Source organism: Dama dama, chromosome 5 (assembly GCF_033118175.1).
Source record: "Dama dama isolate Ldn47 chromosome 5, ASM3311817v1, whole genome shotgun sequence".
Lineage (NCBI taxonomy): Eukaryota > Metazoa > Chordata > Mammalia > Artiodactyla > Cervidae > Dama > Dama dama.
The window spans coordinates 108,764,922-108,780,841 of record NC_083685.1 but is presented as its reverse complement, the minus strand read 5'-3'; the positions used below and the strand labels follow the sequence as shown (position 1 = coordinate 108,780,841).

The window sequence follows — 15,920 nt, the reverse complement described above, 5'->3', positions numbered from 1 at the left end:
GTCACCAGGGACCAGGGCCAGCTTTGGAGAAGGGAACGTGGAGGCTGAAGCAGAGGATGGCCTTCGTTAATTGTGGATCCTGGAGGTGTCCCTCCCCTCATCTGCTACTTTTCCCTCTGGTCAGATCAGGATTTCTCAAACCTGCCTCTAAATATCCTAGGAGACCGCTCTCAGGAACCGCCCCTTCCTTCTTGGCTTTCCATCCCCCACCATGGGGTGGGCTGGAGGTTTCTCCCCTCTCTGGTGCCTGGCCCTCTGCCACTTCTTCCTCCGTCCTGGGAGCCCTGACGGGAAAGGGGTCGAAGATGCAGCAGGAGGGTGGGGAGGCAGAGAACAGAAGGGACTTCCTCAGCGTCACGGGGTCGGGGGAGCTGCTGGCTCCTTAAGCAGGAGGCAAGGGATCCCCTTTGTGACCGGCTTGTGGGGTTCCGGGATTGTCTTCTGCACAGAGAGAGATGGTGTATGCGTCGCGGGAGTCGTCGCCCACGCGGCGCCTCAACAACCTGTCGCCAGCGCCACACCTGGCCTCAGGCTCTCCGCCGCCGGGGCTACCATCAGGACTGCCGTCGGGCTCGCCGTCGCGCTCGCGCCTCTCATACGCCGGGGGGCGCCCGCCCTCCTACGCCGGCAGCCCGGTGCACCACGCGGCTGAGCGGCTGGGAGGCGCCCCCGCCGCCCCGGGCGTTAGCCCGAGCCCCAGCGCCATCCTGGAGCGGCGCGATGTGAAGCCGGACGAGGACCTGGCGGGCAAGGCGGGCGGCATGGTGCTGGTGAAGGGCGAGGGCCTCTACGCCGACCCCTACGGGCTGCTCCACGAGGGCCGCCTGAGCCTGGCGGCGGCCGCCGGGGACCCGTTCGCCTACCCGGGCGCCGGTGGCCTGTACAAGCGCGGCTCGGTGCGCTCGCTCAGCACCTACTCGGCCGCCGCGCTGCAGTCCGACCTGGAGGACTCGCTGTACAAGGCGGCGGGCGGCGGCCCGCTCTACGGCGACGGCTACGGCTTCCGCCTGCCGCCCTCGTCGCCGCAGAAGCTGGCCGACGTGACCGCGCCCCCGGGCGGGCCCCCGCCGCCACACAGCCCCTACTCGGGGCCGCCCAGCCGCGGCTCGCCGGTGCGCCAGTCCTTCCGCAAAGACTCGGGCTCCTCGTCGGTCTTCGCCGAGAGCCCCGGAGGCAAGACCCGCAGCACCGGGGGCTCCTCGACGGCCGGAGCGCCCCCTTCCGAGCTCTTCCCCGGGCCTGGGGAGCGCCCGCTCGTTGGATTCGGGCCGCCTGTGCCAGCCAAGGACACGGAAACCAGGTGAGGAAGCTGGCGAGGCTCGGGGCTACGCGGGTGCGGTGGGTTAGAGGGGACGCGGCAGAGTCCGTGGCAGGCTGTGTCCTGGACTCTGAGACCCGGGAGTCCTTTTAGACCCGGAGTATCCTTGAGGGGTCACCAGGGTTATCTTGGCCGTGGCAGGGCAGGCACTGGACAGACATTTCATCTGCAAGCCCCAAGGGATGGATGAGAGAGCCCCAGACAAGGGGCCTGGAGACCTGGGTTTGCAGCTGGTCCCTGAGCTTTAGTTTCCTCAACTAGAGTTGAGGCTAAGACAGAACTCTTTCTTTAATGCCTTTCCTGCTCGGGCACAAAATGTGCCGCCATGAGAGCTGTCCAGCACAAGGCCGGCTGAAATCCACTGGGGAGGGGGTGATTGTAAGAAGTGGGGATGAAAGAGGTACATTTCTTTAAGTAGCCTCCGAGTTGGGGAACTCGTGCCTATCACCCAGCTCCTTGCTAAGGGTGCAAGGCTGGAGGAGGTAATCATGGCACCTGCCCTCCTCTGGCCTCAAGCAGCACTGATGAGAGGTGAGGAGAAATGATTCATTCACATAGCTTTCTTGTGGCCTGTGTGCCAGGCACTGCAATGGGCACTGTTTATGCCAAGTTGGGCAAACCCAGCTCCTGCCCTGTCTAGTGGGGGAGACACAGTTAAAAACAAACAAACAAACTTGTTCTTCCCTTGGGAGGGTGTATTCCTCAAGGCAGTTGGGGACTCTGGGATGGCTTCAGAAAAGAGGTAGGGAGAAAGGCATGCCTAGCAGGGGGAATATATGTGCAGAGGTCTAGAGAGGGCCTGGGTGAGACCCATTAGGGAGCTAGTGATGAGAGATGAGTCTGACTGTTAAATGCTGCTGCTGCTGCTAAGTCGCTTCAGTCGTGTCCGACTCTGTGTGACCCCATAGATGGCAGCCCACCAGGCTCCTCTGTCCCTGGGATTCTTCAGGCAAGAACACTAGAGTGGGTTGCCATTTCCTTCTCCAGACTGTCAAATGGGGAAGGGCATTTCCAATGTTAGGTGTGTGGGAGGGCTGTGGACTTGATCCTTAGGTGTTGAGGCCCTTTGAATGGTCTGTGTGCTGGTGGCTGAGGAGGAAATGGTTTTCCTCTAATTATCAATCCTAGGAGAGGGGGGCTGGGCAGGAGGGACCCCATGACCAGAGATGGGGTTGATCAAGGCCACTGTCTTCCCTAGGGAGCGCATGGAGGCCATGGAGAAGCAAATTGCCAGCCTCACAGGCCTGGTGCAGAGTGCCCTACTGAGAGGTTCGGAGCCTGAGACCCCCAGGTGAGGTTCTTTTCCCAACACCACTGCCAAAGGCCTGTGGTTGGGGCAAGAGGAAGGGAAAGTAAGCAGCAAGGGAAAGGCCCTGGGCTCAGCTCTGCCCATTTCTCATCATGGTGCCCTGGGTGAATCCCTTCCCTTCTCGCGGACTCCATCCTGAGACCAGGGGACTGGAAGAGTTTACGTTAAAGTCTCACCCAGCTTTGACAGTCTGGGGCCAGCCTGGACCCCGTGATGGCTATCTTTTCCCTGTACCACAGTGAGAAGATTGAAGGCTCCAATGGAGCAGCCACCCCCTCAGCACGTGAGTGACCCTTTCTTCCTCCCCCAGAGGTCCTTGCCCTGTCTTAGCCTCTCTGGTCTTTTCCTAGTCTGTAAAGGGGCTACATCACCAGGCTTCAATGGGTAAATGAGTAGTCACCTTAGCCCAAGATGTCTCCCCTCAGAAACGCTGACCACTGGTTGGGGCAGGGAGCCAGAGCTACGCTTCTCCCTGGCTACTGTGTGGGGCCACGAGTCGGGAAGATCTTACCCAGATCTCTCCCAGCTCACTATTCATTCCCTTTCTCCCATCTTTGTGGTCCCTGTCTGCAGCCTGTGGGTCAGGCAGCCGGAGCAGCGGGGCCACCCCAGTGTCCGGCCCACCCCCGCCTCCGGCCAGCAGCACCCCTGCGGGGCAGCCCACTGCCATCAACCGTTTGCAGATGCAGCTGCACCTGCGTGGCCTGCAAAACAGCACGAATGACCTGCGCAGCCAGCTTCAGCAATTGCGAAAGCTCCAGGTACCACCACCCCTCCGGGGCCCCGCCCCCTCAAACCCCGCCCTACCAGAACCCACCTACTTGCCTTCCCAAGAGTCTGCCCCATCCCGAGTCCCTCGCCGTTTACTGGGCTGCTCTCCGAAACCCTCCTCGAACTCCCGTCACCTCGCTGAATCTCTATTCCCTCAAGAAGCCACCACCCCTGGCCCGTGTCCCCCTGTGGGCCCTCTTTCCCTTTCCCTGAATCCTTCCCGCCTTCCTGGAGCCCCAGCCTACCCCACTGAGCCCCCTCCTCCTGTCAGTATCCCTCAGGGCAGTCCCAGTCCCTTCCCTTCCCTCATCCCCTCCCTTGGGCAGAAGCCTTTCCCCCAGATCCCCTCAGCGTTACCTTCCTGAGCCCACACAGCCTTCCCCAGCCTGCCCTGCTTGGCAGATGGTCCTACCAGTCAGGAGCCTGGCATCCCTGTGCCCGCCTCTCGAGAGTGCCCCGGGGCCCATCATGTGAGAATAATGAGTAGAGACAGGCTGGAGAGGGGGCAGAGAGTTGCCATCTGGGCAATGGGTAAGATCTCGGCTCCCCCCACCATTGCCTCCACTCGGTCTTAGAACTAGGTTCAAGTGTTAGTTATGTTCCGGTCCCAGCCAAGGAAACTGTCAAACCACAGTGCTTGAGTCCTTCATCGAAGCCACAGCCATGCAGCCCCAAGGTGGGCAGGGCCCTGGTAGGGTCATCTCTTGCCCCCAAATATCCCCTACCCCGTTCTCCAGCCTCTAAGATATTTCCCCAGAAAGAAACCTTGTCCTCCTCCCCCGACCCTTCGCTGCAGCTAACTGCCACAGCCAAGCAGCCGCACCTTCCGCACGGCCCAACTTGGCAGTCCTGCCTCCCTCCACCATCCCCAAGCCATTCTCCTCTTGCCTCTATGCTTCCCCAGAAAGTAATCCTCGGCCTGTGCCCCCCCCCCCCCCACCACTCCACCCTTTCGCTGCTGCTCACGGCCACAGCCGAGCAGCAGTATCGTCCGTGGAGTTCGCCCCGCGGTCGGGCTGTCCTCTGCCCGCCTCCTCCCAGTCCTCTCCCCGCAGCGCGCCTCCATCCCCTCCCACCCCCGTCCACCGGCCCATCTGCGTCCCGCAGCTACAGAACCTGGAGTCGCTGCGCGCGCTGCTGAAGGGCACGGAGGCGGAGCTGAGCATGCGCGTGTCGGAGGCGGCGCGGCGGCAGGAGGACCCGCTGCAGCGGCAGCGCACCCTAGTGGAGGAGGAGCGGCTGCGCTACCTCAACGACGAGGAGCTCATTACCCAGCAGCTCAAGTGAGGCTGGGCGCAGCTGCTGCGGGGAGGGCTGGGAGTGCGGCCTCGGTGGCCCGCAACCTGGTATTACTGGGAGGCGCAGCTCCCTTCTTTCTGACTCCCAGGTGACGTGGGTCTGTTCCGAAGCCTGATTTTCGTCTCCTCTGTGGTCTGATGTCTCTGTGACCCACAAACCTTTGACCATCTGGTGGGAGTCCTATTTTCTTTTGTTCTGGCTTGATGCCTGCTTTTGCTGTGGTCTCACACCCTAATGGTCCAAGGTCCGGCTTCCCCGTGGCCTGCAGCCTTACTCTCATGTTTCCAGATGCCCGGTTTCATTTCTGTCCTCTGCCTGCTTTCGTTCTGGCCTGTGATCCTTGCATACTGATCCTCGAGTAGAGTTCCGGTGGGCCAGCTTGGTCACTGTTGCCACCCTCACCACCATCTCTTAGACCCGATATAGCCAAGGAGAACCCTCCTCCCATCCTACTGCCGCTGAAACAGGGCTCCAGGAATAGAGAACACCCCGCCCCCAAAGACTTAGACATGGAAGGGTTAACAGAAGACAGTTTTCTGATCCAAATTTAGTAAATAGCTGTCTGGCCAAGATTCGATTGTCTGGCACCATTGCAAGGAGAGGCTGCCTTCCGCTGTCTGTCCACTGAGTGAGCAGCCCCAGCCGCCTGCAGCTTTCCCTGGTCAGTCCCTAGGTCTGAGACAGAGACCCTGCTCCTCCGCCTGGTCTCCCTCTTGGCACAGGGCAGAGGGGCCCGAGCTCCAGCTCCAGCTCTGAGCAGTTGGGTGATCAGAGCAGTTTCTGCCCATCTCTGTGCTTCAGCTTCGACACCTGTGCCCAAGGTTAAGCTTTTCACAGTTCTTTCCAGAAGGGGCTTTGGCTTCTACAGGTCAACTACTCAGAACTAAGGAAGACTGCTCAGAGGAGCCCAGCTTCCTCACCAAAGTCATAATTGGCTGTATCATTTGCAAGGGGCTCCTTGAGAAGGACCCCTGCTCCTCAGCCTCGGGCCCACACAGCCTGGAGATCCATGTGCATTTCAGTGACACACAGGGCAAGATTCCCATGACGCCTTGTGGTTGAGATGAAGGGGCCATCCCACTTGGAAATAAGCTGGCGTGGCAGTCAACTGCATCACCCCTGGTGTGAAAGCTGAGTGACAGCTCCCGTCAGATCTCCAAGTAGACGGATGGCTACCATCCCCCCTCACCCAGGGAATTCCATTTACCTTACTTTCCTGTCCTCTTTTCCCCCTTTTTTATTCAGCACAGAGGAACTGGATTGGAATTTTCAAAGGGAACTTTACTGAGACATTAAAGGAAAATAAAAGGAAATATAAAAGTACAGAGGAGGCAGGAAGGATGAAAGAACGTATTTATGCTCCTGTCATATGATTGTCTGGTCCTCAGCTTCCTGGGGCCTCAGTTCTCCAGGAATACCAGTCTCCCTATGCGTTGCCCTGCTATCAAACCCATTGCTCTGACTGCTCACTCTAGAGAGCTTGGGGACTGATACATTCCTTCTGGCAGGGTTCTCCATCTACTTCGAAGGTGACTTTTTGGGTGGAATCTGGACTGGGCTGCACATCAGTGCTGCAGTGGCTTTGGTCTGACCAGGAGGGGCCTCTCTGCCTAGTTTCCATAGCCTCCCCAGGATTGGATGGCCCTGCTGGCCCATCCATACCCCTGCTCTAGCTTACCAGCCTCTGTCCACTTCCTTGGCTTCACTCTGCCCCTTCCTTTTGCCCTGGCATCTTGCCGGAAGTTACAGCTGATTCTGTGCTTCACTCAGCTTGACTTACTCACCTGTAGCTCTAGCCAAGCACATTGTTTAGATGTTGCCCTTAGAGGCAGCCTCTGCTGACTGAGACCTTTGACCTCTGGAGTGTAACATAGCCCAGCCCAGCACCAACTTTATAGGCATGTGACCTGTTATTAACACAGGGCCTCATGCTTGTGAGGGCCCGTACTTGGTTCAATGCTCTGCTGTCATTATCTTGAAATTCTTAATTTTTATACTAGGGGCAAAATCTTTATTTTGCTTTAGGCCACCTCACATTTTGTGGTTCTGCCCTGATTCTCACCTCTCAACTGTTTCAGAACTAAACCTGGGTCTGGAAAACCCCACCACTTTCTGATCCCAATGTCTAGACTTGCGCTGGTTTGGACTTTCTTGCAGAGCCTGCTCAGGTTATCAGCCCCCAAACTTTGGCAGATTGTACGATCAGAAGACTGAGGTGCTAACTGAGCCTAAGGGGGGCCTAGTGGCTTTCCTGCATGCAGTCATTCAGGGACCCAGGCTAACGGAAATAAGTGTCTTCCAATAAGGCACGTCTTCAATATGTGCCTTCCAAGATTACCCTCAGGGTCACTGTCTTTCAGCCAACAGGAAGGGGAAATGAGTGTGGAGAAGCTTACATAGGAGAACTTCAGAGAGCCAGACCTGGAAACAGCATGTACCACTTCCACTCATATTCCATTGGCTAGACCTTATTTGAATGGCACTTCTACATGCAAAGGAGGCTGGGGAATGTAGTTTAGTATCCGAGCTACTTGTTGTTGTTTAGTTGCTAAGTTGTGTCTGATTCTTTGTGACCCCATATGCAGCACATCAGGTTTCTCTGTCTTTCACTATCTCCCGGAGTTTGCTCAAACTCATGTCCATTGAGTTGGTGATGCCATCCAACCATCTCATCCTCTGTTGTCCCCTTCTCCTCCTGCCCTCGATCTTTCCCAGCATCAGGACCTCTTCCTTTGAGTAGACTCTTTGCATCAGGTGGCCAAAGGATTGGAGCTTCAGCTTCAGCATCAGTCCTTCCAATGAATATTCAGGACTGATTTCCTTCAGGATTGACTGGTTTGATCTCCTTGCAGTCTAAAGGACTCTCAAGAGTCTTCTCCAGCACCACAGTTCAAAAGCATCAATTCTTCCATGCTCAGCCTTCTTTATGGTCCAACTCTCACATCCATATGTGACTACTGGAAAAACCATAGCTTTGACTATACGGACCTTTGTTGGCAAAGTAATGTCTCTGTTTTTAAATATGCCGTCTAGGTTTGTCATAGCTTTTCTTCCAAGGAGCAAGCATCTTTTAATTTTGTGGCTGCAGTCACCATCCGCAGTGATTTTGGAGCCAAGAAAATAAAGTCTGTCACTGTTTCCACTTTTTCTCCATCTATTTGCCATGAAGTGATGGGACCAGGTGCCATGATCTTAGTTTTTTGAATGTTGAGTTTTAAGCCAGCTTTTTCATTCTCTATCTAGGGATTCCCTGATAGCTCAGCTGGTAAAGAATTCGCCTTCAATGTGGAAAACCTGGATTTGGTCCCTGGGTTGGGAAGATACTCTGGAGAAAGGAAAGGCTACCCACTCCAGTATTCTGCCCTGAAGAATTCTATGGAATGCATAGTCCATGGGGTTGCAGAGAGTCTAACATGACTGAGTGACTTTCACTTTTCACTGTCGTCTTTTACCCTCATCAAGAGGCTCTTCACTTTCTGCCATTAGTGTGGTATCATCTGCATATCTGAGGTTGTTGTTATTTCTCTCAGAAATCTTGATTCCAGCTTGTGATTCACCCAGCCCAGCATTTTACATGATATATACTCTGTAAGTTAAATAAGTGGGGTGACAATATACAGCCTTGACATACTCCTTTCCCAATTTTGAACCAGTCCATTGTTCCATGTCTAGTTCTAACTGTTGCTTCTTGGCCTGCATACATGTTTCTCAGGAGACAAGTAAGGTAGTCTGGTATTCCCATCTCTTTAAGAATTTTCTTCAGTTTGTTGTGATCCACACAATCAGAGGCTTTAGTGTAGTTAATGAAGCAGAAGTAGATTTTTTTTTTTAAATTCCCTTGCTTTTTCTATGATGCAGTGGATGTTGGCAGTTTGATCTTTGGTTCCTCTACCTTTTATCTGGAAGTTCTTGGTTCATGTACTGTTGAAGTCTAGCATGAAGGATTTTGAGCATAACTTTGCTAGCATGTGAAATGAGCTTAATCATACAGCAGTTTGAACATTCTTTGGCATTGTCTTTCTCTGGAATTAGAATGAAAACTGACCTTTCCCAGTCCTATGGCCATTGCTGAGTTTTCCAAATTTGCTGGCATATTGAGTGCAGCACTTTAACAGCATCATCTTTTAGAATTTGAAGTAGCTCAGCTGGCGCTATTTGTTCCACTAGCTTTGTTCATAGTAATGCTTCCTAAGACCCACTTGACTTTGCACTCCAGGGCATCTGGCTCTAGGTGAGTGACCACACCATCATGGTTATCTGGGTCCTTAAACCTTTTATGTATAATTCTTCTGTGTATTCTTGCCACCTCTTGTTAATCTCTTTTACTTCTGTTAGGTCTTTGCTGTATCTGTCTTTTATTGTGTCCATCTTTGCTTGATTCCATTGGTATTTCCTTTGGTATCTCCAGTTTTCTTGAAGAGATCTCTAGTCTTCCCCATTCTATTGTTTCCCTCTATTTCTTACTCTGAGCTACTATTTGTATGTAAACTGGGGATACTAATGGTTCCCACTCCCAGGATTTGTTGTGAGGATAAAGTGAGGGGCTGAATGGGCACCTGGCACGCTGTAGGCACTTAGTACAAGATACCTCTTTAACTGGTAGTGCTGACTCACAGAATTTTGGCCTTGGCTCCAGTGTGGTCTGTTTTTTCACCCACTAGTTGGATGAAGATATATAAAGCATGCTGATAAGTTTTGCTGATGACACAGAGCTTTGAGGGGGAGCAAATCTGTTGGATGGTAGAACTGAGATTCAAAAGTTGTTCCTCCCTGGATTGTTGAGCTGAAATCCAACAGATGGGATTTGACAGGAATATATGTGACGTCCAGCATGTGGGTAAGGGATATCAGTGACTCAGGTGCAGAACTGGGATAACCTACCTGGGCAGTAGTTCCTTCTTTCACTTATTCATTCCTTCCATAATTACTTACCAGGCCTCTGTTCTGCTCCAGGCACCATGCCAGGTGCTGGGAATCAAAGATGAATCAGAAAGACAGGGTATCTTATTTTCCGCCTAGAGCTGCTTAGCCCAGCAAACAGGAGCTCCAGGCAGGAAGCAGACCCCGAACACCAAGTGTAAGGGGAGAGTTTCCCACTGGGACCTGGGGATGAGTGGGAGTTAGTTACACATGTGCGCGGGGGGTGGGGAGGTGGTGGTAATGGAATGTTCTGGGCAGAGGAAATGACATTATAGAAGCCCAGGGAGAAGGACTTTCCTGGTGGTCCAGTGGATAAGGTCCACGCTCCCAATGCAGGGCGCCTGGGTTTGATCCTTAGTCAAGGCAACTAAGCCTGCGTGCGGCAGTGGAGACCTAGTGTGGCAAACAAGAACAACCAACAGGGAGAGCAGCACATACAAGGACCTCAGAGAAACTCTGGATGGTTTGAAACAGAAGCAAACCAGATGGAGAGGAAGTGGAAGTGGCTAGAGAGAAACTAAGGGCAGCCCCCAGGGACTGACCCCATGCATTAGCTCATTTAATTGCTTTTCAGCTCATTTAATCCTCATAGTGGCCCCAGGAGGGAGGAACTCTTACCATCCCCATTTTCTGGGGATAAGGAAACTGAGATCTGGAGACAGCTGGTAACTTCTCCAAGATCTCTTCTGGGTCAGGCAGAGTGTGGGTTGGAATGTGAATCTGTCTGACTCCAGACCCAAGTTTTCAGCTACTGCCCCCATGCCTTTTGTGGCTGCACTTGAAGAGTTTGGATTTTAGCCTCAGAATGTCGGGATCCATTTCGGGTTCAACACAGGCGGTGGTGACTTGGTCTGATTTACATTTCAGAAAGATGTAGGGTGTTAAAATGACACAAGCTCAGCATAAGCCATCTGAAAATAGGAAGCAGCTTTGTCATTGAGGAAAGAGGCTGAGTGTCTGGATCATTTGAGAAAAGGTGGATGCTTCCCCGAAAAAAGAAGAGGCTCTTAGGGGCACACACACCTGCCTCCAGTTCTTTGAAAAGCTGCCAATTTCTCTGCTGTGTCCTTGGCTAATGAGAATCAGAAGGTGTGAGTCCTAGGGAGGGAGATTCTGGCTGATGCTGCTAAAGATGAGAACTTCAACACGGGGACCTGGGGCACCTGTTATGGAGTGCTTCTGAAGTCTCATCTCTGAGGTCTGGCTTTCTGATTTCACTTGGGCTTGTGGCCTGGTGGATGGGTTTTAATTTTGATCTGACCAGTGGCCTGATTTGTTCCCAGCTGTTCAGTTTCAGGGGGCTGGGCTGGGGCCAGAGGGACTGAAAGGGTCTTTCTGTGACTGCAGTGACCTGGAGAAGTCGGTGGAGAAGATCCAGAGGGATGTGTCCCACAACCACCGACTGGTGCCCGGGCCTGAGCTGGAAGAGAAGGCGCTGGTGCTGAAGCAGCTCGGGGAGACGCTGACTGAACTCAAGGGTGAGCCTCAGGGCATCCCCCCAGCCCCACCCAAGGCATTGCACCCCCACCCCACTGCCTGTCCTCCCCGCTGTCCAGAGCTGCTCCCTCCTCCCGCTCACTCCTTCCCTTCGCCTCAGCTCACTTCCCAGGCCTGCAGAGCAAGATGCGGGTAGTGCTGCGTGTGGAGGTGGAGGCGGTGAAGTTCCTGAAGGAGGAGCCCCAGCGCCTGGATGGGCTACTCAAGCGGTGCCGGGGGGTCACGGACACCCTAGCCCAGATCCGAAGGTCATTCTATCCCTGACCTCCTATCTCTGACCTGCGATTTCCCATGGGGTCACACACCGGGCCCAGATTCCTTATTCTGACTCCCTGCAGAGGTCAGCGGTGTGCTGACTGGCTGTGACCCAGCACTTTGACCTGTGACCCCTTGCATGTTGCAGGCTTGGCGCTCCCATTTCCCAGATGCAGTCACCCCTCCCCAGGCCCTTCCATCTGTCCTGCAAGATCCCAGAGCCCCCCTCACACCCCGCCTCCCCCAAGCCAGGCTTCCCGCCCAGGGAGCCACAACTCTGCTGACCTCACAGCTGCCCTCAACTCTCCCACCCCAGGCAAGTGGACGAGGGTGTGTGGCCACCCCCCAGCAACCTCCTGAGTCAGTCCCCCAAGAAGATGACGGCTGAGACGGACTTCAACAAGAGCTTAGACTTCGAAATGCCACCCCCTAGCCCTCCGCTGAACCTCCACGAGCTGAGTGGGCCAACCGAGGGGGCCCCTCCAGCCCCCAAGGCGGGCAACCCCACCAAAGGCCTGGACACTCCTGGCAAGAGAAGCGTGGACAAGGCTGTGTCTGTTGAGGTGCTGGGCCCGGGATGGGGGGGCCGGATCTAGGCTCATACATTCTCACCACCAACCTATGTTGGCCAGTGCCGACACGTGGGGACTTGTTCCGGGGGGACAAGGGAATCTGAGAAGCATACTGAGGGTGACATCAGTGCTGCTAGGCAGGAAAGCATATCATAAACCTGTGATAATCAAGGCAGTGCGGGGTTACCACAAGAAAAGATTATGTGCTCAATGAAATAGAATAGAAGGTCTAAATGCAGGTCTAAATTTCTCCTGAGAGTACTTGGTTATGAAGGTGGCATTCCAGGCTCACAGCAAAGGCATGTAATACTCAAGTGAAGCCCGAGGCTTGGATCAAATGGGAGGCTTCCTTTGCATTCCTTGCATGTGTGGCTGAGGCCCCAGAAGTCCAGGAGCAGGGCAGCTGCTTCAGTGCTGACTGTTGGCCCTCCTCTCAAGGCTGCCGAGCGGGACTGGGAGGAGAAGCGGGCAGCCCTGACCCAGTACAGCGCCAAGGATATCAACCGGCTGCTGGAGGAGACACAGGCGGAGCTGCTGAAGGCCATCCCTGATCTAGACTGTGCGAGCAAGGCCCACCCAGGCCCAGCCCCAACCCCGGACCACAAGCCCCCCAAGACCCCCCACGGCCAGAAGGCAGCCCCCCGAACGGAGCCCAGTGGGAGGAGAGGTTCAGGTATGGGGCAGGTAGGGGGTTGCAAAGAGCCCAGAGGAGGGGAGCCCCAGCCTCAGGAACTCTCAGGTTGATGAGGGAGGTGCTTGGGAGTGAAAATCTTTGTGGGTGGGCTATTAGAGAAGGGGGGGTGCTGGCCTGACCCTTGGCCACTCAGGGGAGACCGAGACGGATGGGATAGTCCTGGACTGCATCCAGGGATTTTCCCACGACTGCTGAGAGGACCACGCTGGGAGGATGAGAAAGCTCAGGCAGAGGGTCGTCCTCCTGCATGTTTTGTCCAAGCATGTGTCCCGGGAGCCAGGCTGTGCTGAGATGGGGTGCAGCACTGAGTGATGCAGACGTGGGTCCTGTGCTCCCCAAGCCTGTGAGCTCACAGAGGAAGCAGAAACCCAAATAGGAAACGGCAGTTGTCACTCATTCATTTATTCATCCTTGCCACCTGTATATTTGTTAAGTGCCCACTATGTGCTAGGGCTTTCCAGGTGTCGCTAGTGGTAAAGAACCCGCCTGCCAATGCGGAAGACATAAGAGATGCAGGTTCAACCCCCGGGTCGAGAAGATCCCCTGGAGAAGGGCATGGCCACCTACTCCAGTATTCTTACCTGGAGAATCCCGTGGCTAGAGGAGCTTGGCGGGCTCCAGTCCATAGGGTTGCGAAGAGTCAGACACGATTGAAGTGACTTAGTATGCATGCACACGTGTGCTAGGTGCTGGGGATAAGGATATGACTACTTTCAAGGAGCTTAAAGTGTAGTAGGAGAATAATACTAACATCTGTGTTTATCAGGCACTTACTGTGCAGCAAAAAAACAACCCCAAATGCTGTCTGTATATTAATTCATATAATTTTGCAACAAGTCCAGGAGGTGGACACAGTAATTATTCCCATTTTACAGGTGAGGACACTAAGGCTCTATGTGGTTAAGTAATCTGTCCCAGGCCTTACCCAGTGTGTAAACCAGAAATAGGAGGCAGGTGCTAAATGCTGTTCTACAGGAGACCCTGAGAGGGCAGGAAGTCCTTCCCATGGGAGGGGACTTTTCACTGGAGTCTTGCATTTCCCTGGCCAGTGAGAGAGGGCATTCCAGGGAGAAACATCATGTACCAATGCCTGGAGATATGTGTTTGGTGTTGCCCAGCTGGGTCCAGGCCCGAGAGTAGCAAGCAGAGCTGAAGCTGAAAGGTTGGCAGGCACGGACGTTTGGGGTTGTGGGGACTCACTGGGGGATCAAAGGGCGAGGAATGTCAGGCTTGAGTGACTTTTCTGCAGGTTGCCCAGGAAATAGCCCCCACCCCAAGGAAGAACTGGGGGCAGGGAGAGCCTGGTGGGCAGGGTCAGACTCTTGCAATAGTACTAACTACTCTCTCTTGATGGAGGAAGGATGAAGATCTGTGCCAGGGCAGAGCTGAGGGGTGGGCGGGAAAGTGGTGGATTAGAGTAGCGATTCTCAAACTTGAGTGTGCATGTGAAATCACCCAGGATCTGCTGGCATGTGGATTCTGACTCAGCAGCTCGGGGTGGGGCCTGAGCTTCTGCATTTCCAACAAGCTCCCAGGTGCTGCCAGTGCTGTTGTTCCCTGGACCAGGCTTTGAGTAGAAGGGATGAGAGTGCTGTAAGCAAAGGAGTGACAGGGCTTGGGGCTGGATTGCATGGGGGGGAGGAGAGGAGGAGGAGGGGGCCTCTGTCCTTTCCTTGAGATTTCCCCTCTCCTCCTCCCTGGAGGAGGAAGCCAGGTTTACCCTAACCTTGGAGTCAGATGTGGCGCACAGACTCCAGGGTTATGGGTCCTCTGACCCCCAGCCCCTTGGCTGCCCACAGATGAGCTGACAGTGCCCCGATACCGCACCGAGAAGCCCTCCAAGTCACCCCCGCCACCCCCTCCCCGCCGGAGCTTCCCCTCCTCCCATGGCCTGACCACCACGCGCACCGGAGAGGTCGTGGTCACCAGCAAGAAGGACTCGGCCTTCATCAAGGTACCACCCCCCACCTTGGGTAGGGGACTGGTACGTGGGGTTGAGTGGGAGGGATGCCTGAGAGGACCTCTGGAGACCCTCTGAAGTGATCCCCTAGCTCAGAGGAAGTGGAAGGAAAGAAAGGAGGCTGGCCAGTGGTGACTCTGCTTCTGTCTCGTGCTTCCTCCATGGGAAGGGGCCTGGCAGATGCAGAGCTGGGTGGGCAGGTGGGAGATAGTCTGGAAGGGATAGGACCTAAGAGGTGAGCTGGCTGGAGGCAGACAGAGCCTAGTCTAATGAGGCCCGGGCCTTGCAGAAGGCCGAGTCCGAGGAGCTGGAGGTGCAGAAGCCCCAGGTGAAGCTGCGCCGGACTGTGTCCGAGGTGGCCCGCCCAGCCTCCACACCCCCAATCATGGCCTCTGCCATCAAGGATGAGGACGATGAGGACCGCATCATCGCAGAGCTGGAGGTGGGTCAGGGGTCCCCAGGTCATCAGCCAGGCGCCCCCCCTTTCCCCACCATGTGGATCTCAGGGTGGGGTGCCCAGGCTAGGATGAGGGGCTGGATTCCCGACTCCCCCCTGAGGCTGGTTCCGGATTCTGTCCTTTTTGCCCCAGTTTCTTCTCCATTGTACAATGGGGGAGGGAGTGTAAGTCCCTCCCTGCATGTTTGAGTTTTTTGTTGCAATCTCTGATAGCCCTACTGCCCTGACACCTCCTCTGCTCTGCGACCCCACCCCCTAGTATTCTGAGAACGAAGCTCTAACAACCTCCATCCGTGTGCCTTGAGCCCCTCCCAGTGCTGTAAGTCCCCCAGACTCGAGTGTTCTCAGCGCCCTTCCCCGAGAGGCTGGAGACCTGCACCACCAGGGCCTCTGGGAAGAGACAAATCGCAGGGCAGAGTGACCGGTGGCCACGATGAGGGGCCAAGGAGTGAGGCTACGGTCCCCGTGCCCCCTCCTCCAAACCTGCCCCCACCTTCTGCTCCCCAGGTGTTTGAGAGAAGCTCAGTGTCTCCCCTCCCCCCCACGCCCCGCCGCCAGCCGATCCCCACCTTGCTGTCCCCCCCGGACCTGGGGCCCCCCAGGGGCTCAGCCCCGGGCCCCACATGGAAGGTAACGGGCTGCCCCCTTCCTCTCACGCGCTCTCTCTGCCTGTGCCTCCACGCTTCCTCTCCTCACTTCTCACGCTAACCCGCCAGCACGTGTCACGTGCCCGAGTCCCGCCACTGCCACAACCTCACCCCGTGGACCACCCCTCCCCGCTCCAAGGACAGGAGCATCACCCTTCCTTCCTTCTCGAGACTCCAGCAGCCTGGCATCTGGTGGCCCCTTGGGTCTGCATTTCCTTACA

General features: G+C 55.4%; 1 protein-coding gene across 1 annotated transcript in view; it reads left to right on the top strand.

Annotated features, from left to right (window-relative positions):
* The window catches only part of SRCIN1 (SRC kinase signaling inhibitor 1), a 68,807-nt gene that overhangs the window by 39,679 nt on the left and 13,208 nt on the right, over window positions 1–15,920 (top strand). Inside the window, exons 10-21 of the mRNA XM_061140758.1 lie at window positions 450–1,300; window positions 2,517–2,609; window positions 2,867–2,910; window positions 3,201–3,388; window positions 4,506–4,681; window positions 10,965–11,095; window positions 11,215–11,362; window positions 11,686–11,932; window positions 12,380–12,614; window positions 14,435–14,589; window positions 14,885–15,037; window positions 15,560–15,682. Of these exons, the coding sequence (XP_060996741.1) occupies window positions 450–1,300; window positions 2,517–2,609; window positions 2,867–2,910; window positions 3,201–3,388; window positions 4,506–4,681; window positions 10,965–11,095; window positions 11,215–11,362; window positions 11,686–11,932; window positions 12,380–12,614; window positions 14,435–14,589; window positions 14,885–15,037; window positions 15,560–15,682 (2,544 nt within the window). The remainder of the gene's footprint in view (window positions 1–449; window positions 1,301–2,516; window positions 2,610–2,866; window positions 2,911–3,200; window positions 3,389–4,505; window positions 4,682–10,964; window positions 11,096–11,214; window positions 11,363–11,685; window positions 11,933–12,379; window positions 12,615–14,434; window positions 14,590–14,884; window positions 15,038–15,559; window positions 15,683–15,920) is intronic.